The 20,933-nt window shown below is 35.9% G+C and overlaps 1 protein-coding gene across 2 annotated transcripts in view; it reads left to right on the forward strand.

The window, feature by feature from the left end:
- The window catches only part of UNC13C (unc-13 homolog C), a 216,271-nt gene that overhangs the window by 80,300 nt on the left and 115,038 nt on the right, over positions 1-20,933 (forward strand). For both annotated transcript variants that reach the window (XM_075045303.1, XM_075045302.1), the window contains 2 exons: positions 7,014-7,241; positions 11,944-12,085. In XM_075045303.1, coding sequence (XP_074901404.1) covers positions 7,014-7,241; positions 11,944-12,085 — 370 coding nt within the window. The remainder of the gene's footprint in view (positions 1-7,013; positions 7,242-11,943; positions 12,086-20,933) is intronic.

The following is a 20,933-nucleotide window of genomic DNA, read 5'->3' on the forward strand; positions in this document are numbered from 1 at the left end:
GATCTCTCTGTTTTAGGTAATCATTTGACACCCAAGTTCTGCTGGGAATCATTTGGCTTATTGTCCTGGTTTTGTCTGGGACAGAGTTAATTTTCTTCTTAGTAGCTAGTACAGTGTTTTGGATTTAGTGTGAGAATAATGTTGATAACACACTGATGTTTTAGTTGTTGCTAAGTAGCACTTATCCTAAATTAAGGATTTTTTCAGTTTTCCATGCCCTGCCTGCAGGCAGGTATACAAGAAGCTGGGAGGGAGCACAGCCAGGACAGCTGACCTGAACTAACTAAAGGGATATTCCATACCACAGAACATCATGCTCAGTATATAAACTGGGGGGCGTTGGCTGGGAGGGGCGGATCGCCGCTCAGGCATCAGTCAGCTGGTGGTGAGCAGTTGCATTATGCATCACTTGTCTTTTCTTCGTGGTTTTTTTTTTTAATTTATTTTATTATATTCCTTTTCATTATTATTAGTAGTATTAGTATTAGTAGTATTACATTTTCTTTTACTTTAGTTATTAAATCATTCTTATCTCGACCCACGATTGAATTTTTTTCAATTCTCCTCCCCATCCCACTGGGTGGGGGGAGTGAACAAGCGGCTGTGTGGTGCCTAGTTGTTGGCTGAGCTTAAATCACAACACTTATATTACCTGGACTTAGAGGCATGAAAATCAGTTAAAAGAATGATGAGCTTGTACTTCTGCTGGCAACAGGATATGTGCAAGTCACTTGCCAACTAACTGCTCATTATGTTGATGGAGGAAGTAGGAAGTAGAAATAGCTTTCCTAAATTTAATCTCTCCCCTCATGCACATCTTGTTTAGTACTATTTATGTACAGGAGGAAGAAAACATGGAGGAGGGGCACTGCATTGATTCTGATATTCTCAAAATGGAACATGGGATTCATCTTGCAGGAGGGCCTCCAAAACAAATCTGTATGGATTGCAGTGGATCTAACTGAAATTTACTTTCTGCACATTCTTCAAGGAATTGGGCTATTGCTAGATTTGGAGCTACGTTGCTTGGACTCTCATTTGCTTCTCCTTGAAAATGCTGATTGTATTCTGTGGCAGAGAGATAACTATCAAGTGTTCTATACAGTGTTGTGGGAATTCCCCTATCATAATTACATACATAATGGTCTAGAAATAAAGCATAGCTGAAACTTTCTCCATCAGAAGGGGACGTTTTCTTTCTGAGGATTTAACAGAATAGCATATCATGTTCTAATGCATTGTTTCAGGAATATTTTTAATTTAAGAAAATCAAGATTGATTCACTCCATGAATGAGATGCATACAAGACATCTTGATTTGACAGTAGAGTAATGAAGTATTGCAAAGGTCAAATGGTTATGAGCGTTGTAACGATGCCTTTCTGTTTGGAGGAACCTTTCTGTTGCTGTTAGTCGGGTTCTTTTTGTCTCGCATCTTGTTTCACATCTGTGAAAACCCTTCTCTATTCCACCAGGCTTCCCAACCTAGTTACCGCATGCCATTCAGTCCCTTTTTGAATTACATTAGAGAGAATTGGGAGGTTTTTTGTATTGAAAGTTTGATATGGCAAGTGCATTTATTTCTATCTCACGGATCATCGGTCCTATAATGCACTCTACTAAGTACAGCAGAACACATATCAATGGTGCATTCTAAAGAGAGACCTCACATTCAATCACCCCTGATTTTAAGAATATTTAGACCTGACTTTTAGGATTTGGATTCATTTTTATCAGAGAAAACAGCAGTTAAGTCTTAGTCTTCTCATTCCTGCAGAAGTTTGCAGAGTAAAAAATGAAAATCTCCTGAGTTGCCTGTGGAAGCTAGCATTTTAATCTATTTCTGCTATTTGAGAATGTCACAGTTCAAACAGGAATTGTTACTAAAGCTATTTCTGCTCAGTTATAAAAGCATTGTGAGAAAAGCTAGATCCAAGATCATGTCCCTGACAATATCAGGGCTACGAGTTTCTTGCAGTCCTTATGTAGTCTATGATTTCTCATAGTAGAGAATAGTTAGAGAGATTGTTCTTTCTGAGACTTCTTAAAAGTGATGAAATCTCTTGTCATCGTACACACTGGAAAACAGCATTCAAGCCAGCTAGGCTCGAGTGTAATGCTTTTGTATTTCTGTTTGCATGACCTCCAGTCTGGTTGCAGTTCACCTTCTTCTGAGCAAGAGTACAGGAACTGATTCCAAGTGTAACTTTCTACAGCTGAGCTGTTTTTCAGGGTGCCACAACCATGCAAGTGACATGAGAGATGTATCCATCCCTGTAATAGTTGAATCTTGGCTAAAACTGAAAAGCTGCAAAAGACACCCAGAGTAAAAGGATACTTTTCATCTTCCTTTTTACTTATCTGAAGAGAAACAGCCCAGAGGTTCCCTGGCCCATATCACGAGCCCAAAAAACCATAACAAATGGTTCAGAGCACCATATTGCCTTTGAAGAATTTTTACAGATATATAAATGATAAGATTGAGAGAAAACCTGCAAAAAATAAATAGGATTGGAAGTCATCTGTGGTGTAAACAGTTTGGAAACATTGAACAACTGAGTCTTGAATGAGTAAACCTCTAGAAGGCAAACTGCAGATACAAAAATATTTAACACACCTAAGGGATCCCGATCTTCCCATTAGTATGGAAATGTTTTTGAGCATCCTGTCATATTTTTTGCAACAGATGAATTGTTCAGTGAGTTTGAATATTATACTACTTTGAAAATGAGAGTTATGTACTTTGTTTCATTTATGTTAAAAATATTTAACATTCCATTGAAAAAATTAATTGACCAGTGCAGTTGGTTAAATCTGTACTGCTAAGAAAGCTGATGCTAACAGTATCATAAAGTGTAATGAATGTGGTGTACTGTGGTTATTTTTATCGCAGTCATCCTTTTGGCCATCTCATAATCACTAGGACATATTGGCCTTCAAGCTTTGGGATTATTTTTTTTTTAATGTAATGGTTGTTAATGTAGACTGTAGAAATGAATTAACATCTCAAGAACTTTAAGGTCAATATCTAAGCTTGTTCTAAATTAGGTTTAAAAAAAAATCAGCAGTACTTTCATTAGACCTCTCATCTTCAACAAGATATCCCTTTCTAGTAGTAGGTGCAATATTGAATCAAAATTGATTTCAATCATGTTGAGTTTGTATCAGTCCCTAGAGTAAAAGGGGCTTGTTAACTTCCTGTGCAATGTAAGTTACGATATTGTCTTAATTAGTCTGATCAATACTACATGAAAAGACCTGTTGATAGAATGTCAGCAATAGAGGATGTAAAAACAGCTGCAGTAAATAATTTAGTATAAATAGAAGGCTATGCTGATTTTTCAGTAAAACTTAAAGGAAGTTGCGTTTTAACACATATTCCAATTTTATCTGTACTGTCTCAGAAATCAGCAAGGTTTTCAAGAGGAATACATTGTTGCCACTCAGATTGTGTCCATGGTTTATCATTCGATTATGATGTTGTATCTGTACTTCTTAAAGAAGGGCAGAAAATAAGAGAAAAAGAAAAATGTTGCTTTCCTGCATCTTGCAAGAACCACCTGTCACGCTTTCCAGGCAGCTCAGCAATCATGTCTTTTGTGATAAAATCACTAGAGAATTCTTCAACTAGTATTTGGTTTCATGGTAGCGTTTAATTCTTTTTCTACTAATTCCCAGTTTTTCAGTGTGGAAAATCCTTAATCACTAGAACTTTGGTCTTCTGCATTCAAAAAAATGAGGTACTCGGACCAAGAGATTTTCAGGATTTCTCAAGATTTAATAGCCATGGAAAATACCTTGAAGAAGCTATATAATTCAGCCTTTTTGACAATCTGGAATCATTGGTATCTGGTATCTCATCCCACACTTTCCCAATCTTACAACATTATGGCTTCCTACTTTATTATATATATTTACATACAGTTCTTTCTTTTTTTGTCCTCTGATGTGCTAAGAAACCTTCAGACACAATGAAAATAGTAAAGAAAACACAGCATAAAATATTTGTTTTGTAAGACTTCACTGAGATCTTATGCTGAAAGATAACCCTTTCCAACTCTATAGATGTGTTGATAATTTCTTCTTTAGCTATTGCAAGCTGAGAGTGCCTCAACAAAAAATGCCATTAAAAGAACATAATGGTGTTTGGTGGTATTGTAGAGAAGGAACTATGTCCCTCTTCAGTATTGAACTATCTGCATTCTAATTGCATAGGAAGTTGTTCAACATAATTTTGTCTTAATTTTACTCTCCATTTAAAGGGAACAATAATATTTTGATCCTCCCAGGAGTTGAGGATGACTAGCTGGATGATGTTTTCACAACCTTTTGGAAGGGTAAAGTACTTACTGCTGCTAGTGATAATGATGATGATGATTGTCACACTCAGTGCCATAAGCATGTAGCGTTTAAGAACATGAGCTAAAATTCAGCCATACTTATAGCAAGTGGTAATTGATTATAGGATTTGTAGTATTCTTGCATCTTGCTTTATATGTCAGTCTCATCAAGAGTTGAAATAGTCTATTTAGCACTGCAGGAATTTAAATTTTTGTTTCCAACATTTGTAATACCATTCTGACTACACAAGTCTGATGTTTCTTTCCTTGTACCCAACTGCAAGATGGACATTTGCTTTTTCAGGAGTACACTTAGGTTATTGCAATATGATATATATTGTAGGGACATTGATCAGAAACCCTTTCCTCTGACAGACAAAGGGCATTTTATAAGGAGAACTTCACTTCAGCTTTTAAAGGGCCTCTGAGATCAGTTTATGATTTTTAGAGAGAGAAATCTCTCCAGAGCTCTCCTGGGAAGAACTGCGAATAAAACCTGTAACAGCATGGTCTCCTTAGACTCTCTTTTTTTTTTTTTTTTTTTTTTAAGCCAGTAAAAGCTGTAGTAGTTTTGATGTCTTGGATAAATCAGCAAATCACCTTAGTATTTTCTTTGTTTTCCAGACTTATTTTATAGGATAGACCTGACATGCTACCACAGGTTAATACAGCCTAGAAGTTATTCTCACATAGGTAATATCCTTTGATCTCTTCCACCATCCTCATATATTTACTGAAATATTGATAATGACAATTTTACTGGAGAGAGGAACCTGTCTGTTCCATACCTGTGATATATTATTTTCTTGGGTGGTCACGCAAGAAGAGTTTTGCAAAAGGCCCTAAGGTTTAATATCACACAAGCATAGGTGTGGTGTCTAATAATTGAGTTTTAATATCACAATTTAGTGCCTACTGCTCAGCTTTCTTCCTTTTTATTCTTTTTTCTGTTTTTTTTTTCCTGTATCTTTTTCTTTTTTTTTCTTTTTTTTTTTTAAATGCTGGCATTTGGTAGTACTGTGAAAACAAAGCGTGCTGTCAAGTTACGCTCCAGGTGAGTTATAGATCGTTGCCAAGGTATCGGCAAAAGAGAGCCAAGTGTTGCTGCATCTCAGAACCAACCCTGCAATAGCTGTGTTCTGTTATTAGGTTTCCATCTGCATGACACAAGCCTTTGTAGCAAAGCAATACATTTCTTTCTTGAAAATATGTCGGGTTTAGTTAGAAGGTTCTCTACTTTCTACTGCCATGATGTTTACATCTGTTAATACATCTACATCTTTCTATTTCATAAGAGGAAGGAGACTACTTTACCTCCCTTGAATCCTATCCCTGGCTTGCAGCTCTTAAGAGCAGGGTAATGCAGGTTCACATCACTCTTAGTATGATGAATTTGCAAAATTAAATTTCATAAGTTTCTCTATCTCCATCTCACTCTTTCCAGAACCTCCTTTGTGTCTACTAGGCACAGTATTCCTTGCAGAAATTCCCTGGGTTGTTTCAGAGTTAGAATTCTTGGCAAAGCATTCACTTCATTCAGCTGCAACCTGAGTATAATGTCCTGTCTACTCTTCCGGAGACAGGGCATAGAAGAGTGACTTACATAGCCATCAGAAGATTCCACTCTTAACATCAAGCTTTATGAAGTACTCCTTTGTTCATGCATGATGTTTAAAGAAGGGCTAGAGTGCACTACTGATCTGGAGTGAGGATGTCAAGTCAGTGTTACAGAAGTGTTTGACAGTTAGGGTAATCTTAAACTAATTTAAATGCTTAAATACAGTGAATGCTTACATTCAGTAAATTCTGAATGCTTTGTTAAATGGATTTATGTTATAATTACCTTTTTTTAAATGAACACTCTTCCAGGAAGGAATGAAAAACTTCCCATGAGTGCAGGCAGCATCAGCAAATACTGAGATGTATCTGGAAGCAGTCAAAAAAACACCTGAAGCTGCTATGCCTATTTGTATCTACTGTTCATTGGATTTCCACTGTGGGAGAGCATAGCAGGAGTCTAGATTAATGTCCTTACTGTCAAACTAAAAATTCTCTGAAAAATGTGGTGGAAACATTACCTGGTTTAAATACTGTTTCTATTAATTTGGGGGGCGGGGAGGTGTGTGTCCTAATCAACCAAGTATGGTTTCTTGTACCATCCTACTCCAAAAGGAGAGAAAGGAAGGAAAATATTATTATATCATGCTGACTCAGAAAAAAATGTAAGAAATTATTTGAAGAATTATTCATATATGCATTATGGAAGTTTAGCTAGTAACAGAGTCAAAGGAGAGAGCAGACAGACCCAGATACTGCACACTTCTACACAGCTTTCTGGCAGAATCAGTATGCCTAATTATATTAGAAATATTACTCACATGTTCAGGTATTTTCACAGTACTGATCAGTACCACATAGTAATGATTCAATAAATATTTCTAGGCATAACACATACCTGACTGAAGTTGAATATTTACCTGTCATGTTAAACTAAATCAATTGGTAATTTTAGGTATCACAAAGAATAAATATAAGAGGCTTGATATTATCCAGATAAAACACTTATCTCCTTTGAGTACTGCAGTACCAAGAATTGGCTGGAGACTCTAGAAGAGGAAAAAGAACTGAGATAGTGACTTTTTAATAAAAGTATTGACCTTTTCTCTCATTTCAGGAGCTGCTGAGAAAAGTTCCAAACATGGTGCAGAAGATAAAACACAGAATATTATTAGTGCTATGAAGGAAAGAATGAAGATTAGAGAGAAAAATAGACCAGAAGTGTTTGAAGTGATCCAGGAAATGTTTAATATTTCCAAAGAAGATTTTGTGCAATACACAAAAGCAGCAAAACAAAGTGTTTTGGATGGAACATCCAAATGGTCAGCAAAATTAACCATCACAGGTAAATTCTCTTCTGAACTTGTTTGGTCTAAGAGCTCCTTCTTTCCTAGTCCCCTGGTTCGGGAATAAGATTTATTATAATTTAGAGCTGGAACTGTGTGTTCAGTTGCATATTTGGTGTATCTATAAATGGTTGAATTTATAGCATCCTAACTGGAATAGTTTTAAGTTACAGCTCTTGGCAAAACTACTTTGTATTCCACTGCTCTAGGAAGGAAGATAAGTAAATGGTCTTGTTGCGTCTTCTCTACCTTCTACCAGTATCTCCTGCACTACTGCTGAATTTTTTGCCCCCAGCTACAAGAGTTAAAGTTCACAATTGCATTTCTGGGTTTTTAATGACTATAATGCTAACACTGCAGCTTGCAATTCCAGACCCCATTGGTTTGAAACTCCTCATCCATTCTTGTTGCTTGACTAAGGGTGTGTTCCAGTTTACTGCTGCTGAGCCAGGGAAACCTGCACACCAGGAACATACTCAAGATTGCTTTCAGTTGTATTAGCCTGGTTGCTCATAGAGATTTGCAGGTCCTCTGACTTTGGTATTTCAGTCTTGAAATTAAAACCTTACTACAGAAGATCTAAATAAAAGTTCAGCCGACTACACAGGTCAACCTGACTTCATGTTATATTGGATTAGAGACAAATAGAGATTAAACTAAAAGGCCAAAGAATCGAAAGGCAGTGATGTGAAACAGTAAAGGACTCTGGTTAGATTTCACATCTAAATTAGCCTCAATTTTGTTTTAATGTCATGAAAAATAATAAGCCCTCTTCTGATATTAAAAGTAAATTAAATATTTTCTCTTTCTCCAGGGTTTGCATTATTCCTGTTATGGGGGATAAGGATATAAACTTTAGGAACTTATTTTTAGCTTTTACTAGTCAGTTTTGCTAAAAATGAGTAAAACAAAAGCTATATTTTTTTTAAATAAACAATACCGTGTACTTAAGTAAGACACATTTTTCTCACTTGCAGCAACTTGCATAAAAGCTATGTTTAAGTCAGTTCTTGGTGCCTGATGTTTCACTCCTGTACATATGGTAATTTTCCTAACGTATTTTACAAGATATTTTCCATATATCCTCTGTAAGATCAAACACATGCACAGTTAAAAAAATTGTTAAAAAAATACAGGAGTGTCCTTTACTACTCTTTTCTTTATGAAACAAGTGACTGGGATACCCTGAGTAGATAGATGGCATTATTTTAGCAAGCTACTCAGTAAATGTGTAAATATTTTCAGGCGCTCTATCTTTTAGGTAAACATCACTTTACTAGTGTTGGTACAAAACTCACTTTTATTGCTGAATGGCTTAGTTCTTCTCTTCTAGAAGTAAAACTCATACTGATTTGCATTGTGCAGAATCATGACCTAATAAATGAATCACAGAATAATTTAGGAAGTGATGTTGGAAGGGATTTCTGCAGTATATTCAAACCTTCTGCTAAAACCAGAGCTAACTTCAAAGTTAGATTAGCTTGCTCAGGGCTTTGTCAAGACTAGATTTGAAACTCTCCAAGGATGGAGATTCCACATTCTCTCTGGGAAACCTGTCCTACTTACTGGACAAGCTGTTTCAGTTATTAACCACTCATATTGTAAAACTGTTTTCCTTATATCCAGCTGGGATTTCTATTGCTGCAGCTTGTAACTATTACATCTTACTATTTCACTGTGTGCCTTCGAGAAGAGTCCAGCTTCATAGAATCATAGGATAGTTTGGGTTGGAAGGGACCTTTAAAGTTCATCTAGTCCAACCCCCTGCAATGAACAGGGACATCCTCAACTAGATGGGCTTGTCTGGGAGCTTATGGTCTCTGTGACATGCTCTTTATGTAGTTGACGACTGCAGCTTGATTTCCTTTTAGCCTTCCTCTTCTCCAGGATAAGCAAACCCATTCCTTTCTCATATGTCATGTGCCCCAATCCCCTAACCAAATTGGCAACCCTCCGTTGGAATTTCTCTAGTTTGTCAATCTTTTACTGGGTAGCTTGAAAGTGCAGAAACAATATTTCATCTGGGTGTGGCCTCACAGGTGTCAAATAGATGCAAGTAAACACTTCCTTCAATTTTCTGAGTATACCCTGAAGAGAGAATGCAAGATTCTCTCTTCATGAGAGAATTTCCCACAACAAGTGAAGAAACTTAGAGGCAAACCTAAGCTAATTGTTGGATCTTAGAGAAATATGGAAAGAGAATCCAGACTTCCTGAGGAGCAAAATATTAATAATCTGCAGAGGGAATAGTGGTAATCTTTCCCTGCTGGTGTTTGAGAGATGTGTATTTCCATGTAAATAGCTTAGTATATGTTGTGCCCCAAGTTAGAGAAGACTGCTAATTCCTTCTCTAACTGGCATCATGTTCTACCCATCATTAAAAAAAAGAAACCAAACCTAAAAAATCAGAGTTTTGCTCTGCATTTACCCTTTACCCCAAAATTCCTAAGCCAGGTTGCAAGGTATTTGCTGCAGTCAAACTTGATGGCCATTGTGAAGTCTTTCTTCTTCACAGTCCTTAGAATACTTGGAAATGACCATGAATATCCTCTGTACTGCACAAAGGTTTGCTGGTTACCTCATGGCAAAGTGTTAAGAGAGTTGTCGAACTTTGTCAGTTGGTTTGGACTGCTTAAAACTGAGTATGAAAATAAACTGGACTTAGACCCAGATCTTCAAATCACTGTATCACAAAGTGTTAAAACAATATTTTCAAAAATAATGAAGCATATTCAATCACATTGCTCTTACGAGAAGTATTATTATTAGTAGTATTTTTTTTGTAATAGCCAAAAGGTTTTCTGTGACATTAATAAAATTTAAAATTTTAAAATATTGATTATTTCACCTTTATCTCATCTTTTTTTAATTTCTGGGTTTGTGTATGTTTTATAATGTACATAATGTATTAGTGGTACATGTATATAATTTGTAAATAAATGAATGTATTTGGGTTGCATGCTCAAAAAATTTTACTATAATAGTCTTGGATTCCATGGCAAATTTTTTTATATATCAAGGAAGGGTCATTGAGAGATGGAATTGCCATTTTCAGTGTTGGCATTCAGGAGGTGAAGGAGAAAAGCATTTGTCAAGTGGACCACAAATTAATTACTCTGTGAGACTTGGTGGGTGTGTTGTTAGTTATTCATGGCTCTGTAGTCCAAACTAAAGCCCAATCGCATTTGGGGCAGTACATAAACTGTACCTGGAGCTGAAGAATAGCAGTATGTGCCAGAAGAAATCTAGGGAAAATCTGAGATTGTGAGTCAGATGGATTAGGAAAAATGGAGGCCATTCTGAAGGTTGTGGGACATGAGACTCAGCGTAGTTGAATTTTAGGACTGTCACCAAGCCCTGGGGACATGGAGGGGTATGTCAGGGAAAATATTTAACTCATATTCTTACTTTTAATTCTACCTCTAAAGGATACTCAGGCTGCCTTGTATTCAGGCCAGTAAAATAGTTAACAAATCTGGAAGACATTTTCTAAGCTGGCACTTAAATCTCCTGCATAAATAGGAGAGGAATACTTCCTTGCCTTCTAAAAATTTCCCTTTGGATTTATGGTGAATGGGGAAGACAAAATATGTTCTAGTTCATTCCTAAGAGTTAGTCTTTTCAGTAATAAGATGTGTGAAAAAGTAACAGAAACTTACTTTTTTCACTGAAGTCGGCAGATATGACTGAACCCACACTGGGAGCTGATCTGCTGAGTAAGGAAGTGCCATTTCTCTGTAACTGGTTTTCTGAGAACACTGAGGGAGCTTCATTATCCAAAATGATTGACATTAGAGAATGTTAACTAAATGTTACCACTGAGGTGGTTTAAATAATATGTGCAAAATAATAAAACAAACTCTGCTGATGCTAGGATCCATGGCAAGTGTTTTAGCTGCAGCTCTCTGGGTTTGGTAGGCTGCTATTTGACAGTTCTGCTTTCTCCTTAGATTTCCACTTTTATGAATTATGATGGGAAATCAAATTGTGTGTATTTATATTTAGCACAAAATGCATATACATTAACTATACACCCACAGTAACTGTCAGAAAGGCTGACAAATACATAAACAGTTAATGATAATTGATCAGAACTGTCACCCTGTCTGTGATAGAATAGGAAGTATTCTGAAAATCCTCATGGTTCATCTCTCACATGAGAAAAACAAATGACAATGTCATAACCATTCCCCTCATGTTTAGTTTCATAATCCACAGTGCAGATTTCTCAAAATTGGGGGGGGGGGGGGTATTTTGGAAATTTTAGTTTGGATCTTTGGAGACATTTTAGAAATATTTATTTATTTGGGAAGGGGGAATGGAAATTTTAGGGAATAATTAGACTCAAGCCAAGTTATACAACAACATTATATTATATTACTTGCCATGATGATTAAACCAAAGTTCAAGAAGAGTATCTGAATGATGCATGGCAAGAAAAGTATTTGCTTTGTGCTCTGTAGTGAATCTTTAAATTTATTACTCTATTAAACCATAATTGTAAAGTTTATACAGTCCACAAGGGTCATTAGACGAGCCTTGTCTATCTCCAGAGTAACAGACACTGGGGAAATTCATCCAGAAATCTTTGCTTCAGAAGCCCTCAGTTTGAGGGCTTTGTTTCCCACTGTCACTGTCTGATTTATGTCTTGGCAATGAAGGCTATGAGGGCTAAAGCACATTTCTCTCCTTTTGTTGCAGTTCTTTGTGCTCAGGGCTTACAGGCTAAGGACAAAACTGGCTCAAGTGACCCATATGTTACTGTGCAAGTTGGCAAAACCAAGCGGAGAACAAAGACTATTTTTGGAAACTTGAATCCAGTATGGGATGAAAAATTCTATTTGTAAGTATAGAAGATACTGTTGTTTCTTCCTTTTTTAATTTACATTTAGGTAATATAATGCTACCAAGTGAAATAATTACTTAATTTGAAAGTATTTGTTGCCTATACTGTGCATACTCATAGCATTAATAAATTAGCAAGTTCTGAATGGAGAGAGCATAGACGTTTATTGTGACTTTATCATATAGTAATCATACAGCTCATAATTATGTCTTTGGGGGGATCTATTGGTGGTGTCTACTTGTCCTAATTTCTTAGGGAACTTAAGTAACAGTTTTCAGACTTTGACCTATCATACCAAATGTTGGCATTATAAATGCTTTCCTGTGTCTCAGATGCTGACCTTGCGAGTTAAATGTGTTTTTATTCAACATTATGATTCTCCTAGGTGAAACTAGGGAATTTGATAGTAATTGGTATGCTTCAGACTCTGGCCTGGGCCGTTGGTAATATCTGTCCTTTCCAAGACTGAGTGTTGTCCAGAAATCTGATGTGGAGAGTATGGTATGATCCTCCTGTCTTGTTTCTTTGACCACAGCCTCTGAACTGAATATGGTAGTTTCTTGTCAGCATATCACAGAAGTTCAACCCTGACCACAAAGTAGATGTTTCAGTCTGTAATATGTTGACTAAGGTCTGAATGTGATTTCATGCCAGTTCTAGTTCTGACAATGTTCCTAGAACTTCTTTCAGAAAGACATCTTAGAGTACAGGAAATTCCAATTCACAGGTACTATACTCTTCCTTTCCTGAAAATACTGCTTTAGGGTACAACACATTCCTGACTGAGAATGTGACCAATCTGATAATAGTATCAATTTCCTCAGTGTTATTCCAATACATGTAACAAAAGTATTTCAGCATTTATTCTTTTCTCAGCTTGATTACTATGTGCTGCAATATATGATGTGCACTTAACTACTATTGTTAAAGTCAATTAAGAATTCTGAAAGGCTAATATAAACCCTAGATGATTTTTGGAAAATTTTAAGTGAAAGAGAACTGTTTATTTAGGCAGATTTTTTAGATTGTTCAGAAAAGTTTCAGTCTACCCTGAAAGCACCCACCACAGTATTATCACATGAAGTTAGTAGGTATTTCATGGAAGCTGTGTGAAAATACTAGTATAGTAAATTAAGAAAAAATTATTATAATAAAAAAGGATATACAATTTCAGTGTTTGTCCAATACAACAGTTTTATTTGCATTTTTACTGAGAATATATGCAAACTATTGACATATAATAGTCTAGCCTTTGGTACTACGTTATGAGTCTAGTATGTTTATGCCTAATAGTGCTATTCAAAACCAGATGTTAATTTGATACAACTTGATGAAACCCTGTATCAGTGATGATAAAAATGATGTGTCATTTTTTTAAGCAACGCTGAATTTATGAAGCAACAGCAGAACAGCTCAGGATCATGCAGACTGCCCAGTCAAGATTCAGAATCTCTAGTTAGTAGCCATGTGCAACAGAATTTCTAATAACCACTCACCACAATGTAAAATAATTGTCTTCAGGCTATAACACTGTTTAGCTGCTGCTTACCTTCCTTTCCTCCTATAAGGAAGATATCAGTTGTCATTATTTCTATCTACCTAAACCATTGAAACAATTTCTGTTAGGGCTCAAGCATTTGAAATAGAGCTTTGTTTTCTTCAAGAAGATGCCATGTTATAACATGAGAGCTTACCTTCTTATCATGTAGCACAACAGTTATTTTCTGTTCCGTGTTTTTTGACTAAAAACTGCTACCTTATTGTTGAGGAGGTTATAATTTCACTAGTGAGTTTGAAAGAGGTATGACCAAAGATGCCATTTTTATTTGTCTGGAAAAGGTACTAGGTAATCCAATTATATTAAATAATATATGCCTATTCCTTTCACAGATTCAAATGCCAGTACTAGTAATGAATAGTTAATTCAGAGAAAACACACACTCAGAAACTTTTCACAGGCTTCCCCTATACAGACTATGTTTTCTTTTCAAGTTGTGTTACTTCAGTAACAGTTGAAGTGTCACACCTCATTGAATGACTGTGAGTAACCAAAGATAGGAGATTAATTGCTTTCTTGCACTTAGTTGTATGAGTTGCATAGTGTCAAAAGTTGGATGAGCAATTAATCAAATTTGGTATGAAGTTTTAAATGTATTTTCTCAAAGATGTGAGCAGTGCTACCATAAAATCTCTGGAAACTTGAAATTTATTTTTTTTTTCCACACAGCACTAAGTATTACTGTCATCTGCGGCTCTAGCAATAACATTAATTAAAGAAACCCCAAACCTTACTACAGCATAAATCTCTTGAGTAACTGCTTTGAACTGAATCCATTTTCAATCATTTTTATAGCACTTGTACTTTCTAAAATAAAGTTATCTCCATGACTTATTTAATGCATTGGATTTCAATTCAAAATATATGAGAATTTCTAAAGTGTATTAAATAAACTATAAAAGTTTAGCCACAAGACTAAATCTAAAGTTGATCAATATAACTATTTCATTGACTCAGGAATTTTCATTTAAATTAGGCTCTACTAGTGATATTTGATAGCCCTATTTAAAATCAAATACTAATTGTCATCATCACTCCTAAATGATAAATTGCAGAAATAAAATATATCTAAAAATTCTACAGTCATATATTTACTCATAATACCAAAATACTTGCTTAACTCTCCCCATCTGTTCCAAAACAAGGACTTGGAAAAAACATTGGCTCCCCACTGTGCATTTGCTGTGTCATAGCAGATAGAGTGAGGGCAGTGTTCTAGTTTGCAGAATGACACATAACCCTAAAATGATTGTATGGTAAGCAGAGAGTGAATGTTTCTAACAAAACATAATGTAACCCTCTCCTAAATGACCATGGGACACTGGCGTAGATTTTAACATGGGAACTCATAAACCATAACTAAAGTAGAGCTTACATACAGCTGCATGCATCTCAGTAAAAAAACCCAAGACTATCAGAGGAAGAATTACATCTTTCCTTGAAATGTATATTTTTTGTACACAAGGTAAGTAAATAGGCCAGCAGATATTCCTTTAATGAATGTAATATAGGTGGTAAGGGCTTTGATCCTTTCTATTGGCATTATTAGAAAGGAGGTAACAGAGAAGGTTTTATTTTTCAATAAAACATCAGTGTCAGGAGAGGTTTTTTTCAATGCCAGAGCAAAGGAAGACTCTTGCAGCTATCTGTCACCTGTCTTCTTCTAGTTAAGTGTGACACCTGATATAGGAAAAGGGACTGCATTTTTATTTTTTAGTTATGAGGAAGAGATATTTTGGCTGTACAGTTTTCAGCTTTGTCTGTACAAAGATCTATACACTAATAAAAGTCTTCTCCACTCTCATTCTCTTTTTGACTATTTTCAACAGTTGATTGCTGAAATAATGGACATCTGCTTTTTCTGGCAGTGTTGTCTGGCAAGCACACATCTCCAAATTGCCTTGCAGATTTTGCAGGTATCATGTTTCCTCTGACCACTCATTAACACCTCAGATACAGTTGTATAATACAGAGGTCTTCCATGTAACAGGATGATTATTTTACACTACCTTATTCTTTCTATTTTGGCTGTTACTAGGCCACCATATGACTGATAAATAGCTTCACTGAGTGTCTATTAATCCTTTCATTGCATGAAAACATTTGATCTATTTGATTTAAATTAGACCCATGAGAAGGGGTTTTTTGAAGACTGTGATTACTACCTGGCCAATATAATGATCATCACTAAACTGCTAGAATTTGTCTGATTTCTGACATTCTTGATGATTTCCTGGTGATATACTGAAAATACCAATGCAGACATAAAATCCAATAGAGAGAAAATTTATAATTGCTAGCAGGGAAAAAAAAATACCTGTTTGTTCAAACAAACTGGAATGTTGCTGAGAATTCTTACTGCTATATATTTTAGCAGAGAATACTGGGGAAAAGTATCCTCTAGCACCAGACAACATTGATGTAGATTAGAGACCATGATAGCTAAAGTCTATGTGTTGGTTAGAGAAGCTGTTCGACTGCTTCATATTCTGGATATTTCAATCAAGTTTCTGATGAAGTGAGAATTTCTGGCAACTATTTGAGGCATCCAGCTGTGGATGTTCTTTCCGTAGAATTACTTTAAAAAGCAGCACTCACAAAGTTTGTTTATACTGCAAAGAAATGATTTGTGGATTCATTTAAAGCAATACTTAGTATAAGCAGCCATATATAGGAAATAAATACAACAAGAGGACCTTACCAAAGTCCTCCCTACTGTCATTTTATACATTCTTGATCAACTGAACTGGCCTGTAAAAAGTATAATCTTCACTGTACCTGAAGACAACAGGATTGGTTTACTGTTTAAATGGTGTTCCAGTTTCCAGTGATATCTAAACACAGTCTTGTAAGAATTGTTGAAACAGCTTAAGGATTGTTTCATAAGCAAGAGTATGTAACAGAGAATTATATACAGAAAACCAACTGGGTAATAGAAAGCTGCAAATTAGTTTATTGGATTTATCTATTCTAAAAATTCTTCAGTAAGTAGCCAAGTCTCTGAGAGACATCCAACTAATTAAAATCACTGTATTTCACAGCCTCAGCCCAAACAAAGAAACCAGAACACCTCTAAGAACCAATTCAAATGATAAATTGTTTGTTCAGCAATAGTGTTTTTCAGTTTCACAGTACAGCATGTTTGGACTGAGTCTGTTTTTTCAAACTGCTGTCAGTCCAGGTTGATTTTATACAACTCTCTTTTTGTTATGACAGAGTAAACTAATGTAAGAAAAGGCATAATTAGTCTCATTCTACTTTATCAGAAAGCATGGCCTGTGACCACACTGTTAGGACTGTCCAGACTAGAGAAGACACAAGTAGTGGAGGTAAGGATGTCTTTAAACACATCCTTTCTCCTGCAAAGAGGAAAGGAATAACCTTTTTTTCCGTGCTTTCTGTGTTATAGTAGAACAAGAACTAATAGGCACAAATTCCATTTAGAGAGGCTTAAATCAGACTTCAGAAAAAGTTTGCTAACAGTGAGGCTAGTGAAGTACTGAAATAGATAGATTTCCTGAGGACTATGGAACTATCTCTGAACACTTAAGAACAGAGTGGACAGACTTCTTATAGCAATGCCATGGTTTTATCTAGTTCTCGCTTTCAGTAATGGTGATGATAACATGAGGTTAATAGTAGTAATAAATGGCTTCCTGAACTTCATTTTACTACTATCTTCCATGACTCTGTGGTTTCTGTATACTTTTAGAACAAAATCTCTGATATCACCTTCCATTCCCCACCTAGACCATATGACATCCAAGATAGCAAATTGGGAATAAAATTGAATAAGAATTTAGCAAGGTTCAACTCTTGGATTGTTTTATGTGCATTTCCTGCTATACAAAATGTATTCCTTATGCTTTTTGTAAGGGGGTTTACAAAAAGCAATGATCTCCCTCTTGCTATGGTTTTTTTTTCTAATCTGTGCAATGTTTTGAGCTACTTTTTCACATACATACTTCATGCAGCCAAGCGGCACCTTGATTTTTATCTGTTTTCCAGTTAAGTCAGTGTTGACTCACTGAATGAATACAGCACTTAAGAGAATGAAATATTGTCTTCCAAAATCTATTCCTTTACTTTGCGGAAGACATCTAAGGTATATGTAATGGTCTACAACTAAAGCAATATCCATCTGAAACAATTATATGAATAATAAATGTATTTATGCTTAGTATCACAAAGAGGTATGTATCATGTTTTCTTTACATGCCTTAATGAGTGTATGTCCAAAAAGAATTTGGGTACTTTTGTAACAGACTAAACAGAAATAGACAGAGAAAGAAACTGAAAACAAAATACACGAAAAACAAAGGTTGTGTACTTCAGTTACAGCAGACCACAGTGATTCTGCAGCAAGTGCTCTTACATAGGCAGGCTGGCAGTCTTCAGCTGAAGTAGCCTGTTGAAAATAAACAAAAAGATCTTCAGGTTTGTCCATCAACAACCAGAATGACTCCTCTGGAACTTTGGCAAGTCATGTTGGCTCTGGATTTGACATTTCTGGAAAGTTATGTAGGCGAATATTATTTGGATCTTGGAAATCCTCATTGGAGAGCAGAGAGATTGTTTACAGAAGAAACCTATCTCACACTTAGCTATTATTTTTTTTATAAACACTGTTGGAAATAAAAATGCCCGCTAGCGCTTCAGGAGGAAAAAAAGGCTAAATACATTTGGAAAAGGAGGAGTGGGCACTACGGGAGAGAAGTAAGGAAGATACTTGTAGAGTGATTTAATCTGTCTGCAAATCGTTATCCCAGTTGTAAAATTGCAGTAAAAATAGTATAATGCTTCCCTTTTTTACATTTCTTTGTTCTGTCACTTTTGAGGATATTTTTTAAAAAGAACCTGGTCATTATCTGTGTATTGAAAAGTTTCCTATTAGAGTACAAGTTCAGAGATTTTCAACCACTAGCTGTCTACTCCTGAACTAGTTTGCTGAGGGCTCAGGGAATACAAGACCAGTTCTAAACAGATATGTCTGTTTTATTATGACAGGAAAGATTTTTCTCCACTTTGGAGCTCTGATTAAAAGTAGTGTACATTTGATTTTTAGGCTACTCATTTGTGAAACAGTTGGTTAAAAGTTGATTTAGAAAAAAAATGGTAAGCTACAAAATGGGCAAAACTGGAAGCGAGCAGACAAAGGTGTTTCAAAGGCTTGTCAGTCAAGTTCATTTTCTACATTGCAGAGGTAGTCTAATTTGTCTGTGGATTGCTTACAGAATTTCACTAAAATACTGTATTTTACTGGAAAAATTATTTTCTTTAAGTTATAGAAATAACACTTCTTTAGGGGGAAAAAAAACCCCTCTCCACCTAGACTAACTATTCAGAGTATGCAAATTTGTTAGTGGATGTAAGAGATTTTATTGAAGACTACAAGGGAAGAATGCTGTTATGATGAATGTATTTCATTTTGACAGAATGGGAAATTAGTTTCCATTCATTCTTTACCAGCTTCTTCACTGATTTGCATTTATTTCTTTACTGAAAGTAGCATAGTATCAATCAGTTGTTATTTTAACACTGGGTACAGATCTCTTAGATGAGGTGTGCAATCAGGTCATGCTAGTGCACCTAATATTAAATTTATATTGGGCTACTATAGTAAAGATAGTTTATCATTACATTTTTTATTACTCTAACCATGAGAATAAGCAGGAGTGCTGTGAGGATTATTTCATGTCTGTGCGGCATTCTGTAAATGCAGAAGTAATGTAGCATCACCAGGTTGTTGATAAATTATTAAAACTATCTCTTCTATCTAGCATCTCTGAATATACTGCAGCTTTTCTAGCTTTCAGAAATATCAATATCTTCATTCTCTGTGTGCTAAAGCACCATTCACTTCTCACCTTCCTGTATGACACATTAGCGAACGCTTTTACTGAGCATATAAAGTGGAGTGGCTAGAAGAGGAGCACTGAAAAAAGCGTATGTTGTCTTTGCCTCGAGCTCCCTGGGCTGATTTTCCTGGACGGAGTAAGCAGAAGTAGGAATATTACCTAATGCTTTTTGCAAAGCCACAGAGCTTCCGCACAGATATTACCAGTGACTAAAGCAGAGTGTGCACCTCATTATATAGTCTTGTTTCTGAGAGGCTGGGAAGGTAAGTAGAATCATGCAGAGACAGTTCTGTAGCTTTTAATAGTAAATCTCCTTGCAGTCTCACTACCACAGGGCAGGCCAGTAGAAATACGTGTTCATCCACCCTTCTGTTATTACATCACAAATCTGTGCTAGTTTGAGGGTTTTGCACAGGAATGTTACAAACATGTAGCAGAGCTGACTCAGTGCTAAAGGTTTATACATGAAGATGAATGTGTGAGTAAACCCATTGGTTGTGATAGGTCTCACCACGTTTCACTAACCTAAGATTAAAGGAGAAAAAATTGTGGGAGAGACAAATGAGGATATCAGGGAAAAGTGCTGTCATCCTGACCATCTGAATAAATATTCCTTAATCAGCTAAGTGTACATCAGAGGGAAATTGGTGCTGTCTTAGGAGAATAAAAATATGTATTTGTACTGAAGTACCATTTAATGACTTTTTGTATGCAGCATCTCCCTGAGAAGCAAAGCAGGAACAACATTTCTACTAATAGCACGAATATGATGATGATGATCACATAAATGCCTCACCAGAGATGGATCTCCCTATGCCACTGTAGAAATCCCCTGTTTAATATTTCTATTGGATGCATAGCTAAATGCAATTCAGGACTCTAGTAATGTCAAGCAATAATTCAGGGCTACCTTTTAGGAAAATTAAATGGTTTCTGGGTTTAGCCTAGTTCCTTAAGGCAAAGATATTTATTTGATCCATCTGTGTCTTCCTATATTTTATATGTCCTTGCCAACAGCTTTTGAATGTTGTGGTCCGTCAGAGAAATTTCACAGATTTCCTAGTACTACATCCAGCATGTTCTATGAAAATAGGTGGTCAGACAGAGATGAGACCTTAACAGTGTCCTTAGTATGATCTCACCCCGTAATAGGCACCACAGAGTCCATATGAAGGGATAATTTATGAAAATCCCAATTGTGGGAGAAGATTCAATAGGTGATTGCAGTTAGATGTCAGGGAAGCCAGTCATAAGACAAAAGGAAACTAGGCTTCATTAGTTTTGCTAATCACAGAACAATGTGGTTTTTAATTACCAGAGATATCTGCAATGTTAAAATTTGGAATACAGGCAGACACAAGCATTTCTGTGATACTGCATGATGTCACAGTGAGGCAGAGTAAAAGCTGTGCATGCCATTTTTACTGGC

The sequence above is a fragment of the Buteo buteo genome, chromosome 13 (genome assembly GCF_964188355.1).
Source record: "Buteo buteo chromosome 13, bButBut1.hap1.1, whole genome shotgun sequence".
Lineage (NCBI taxonomy): Eukaryota > Metazoa > Chordata > Aves > Accipitriformes > Accipitridae > Buteo > Buteo buteo.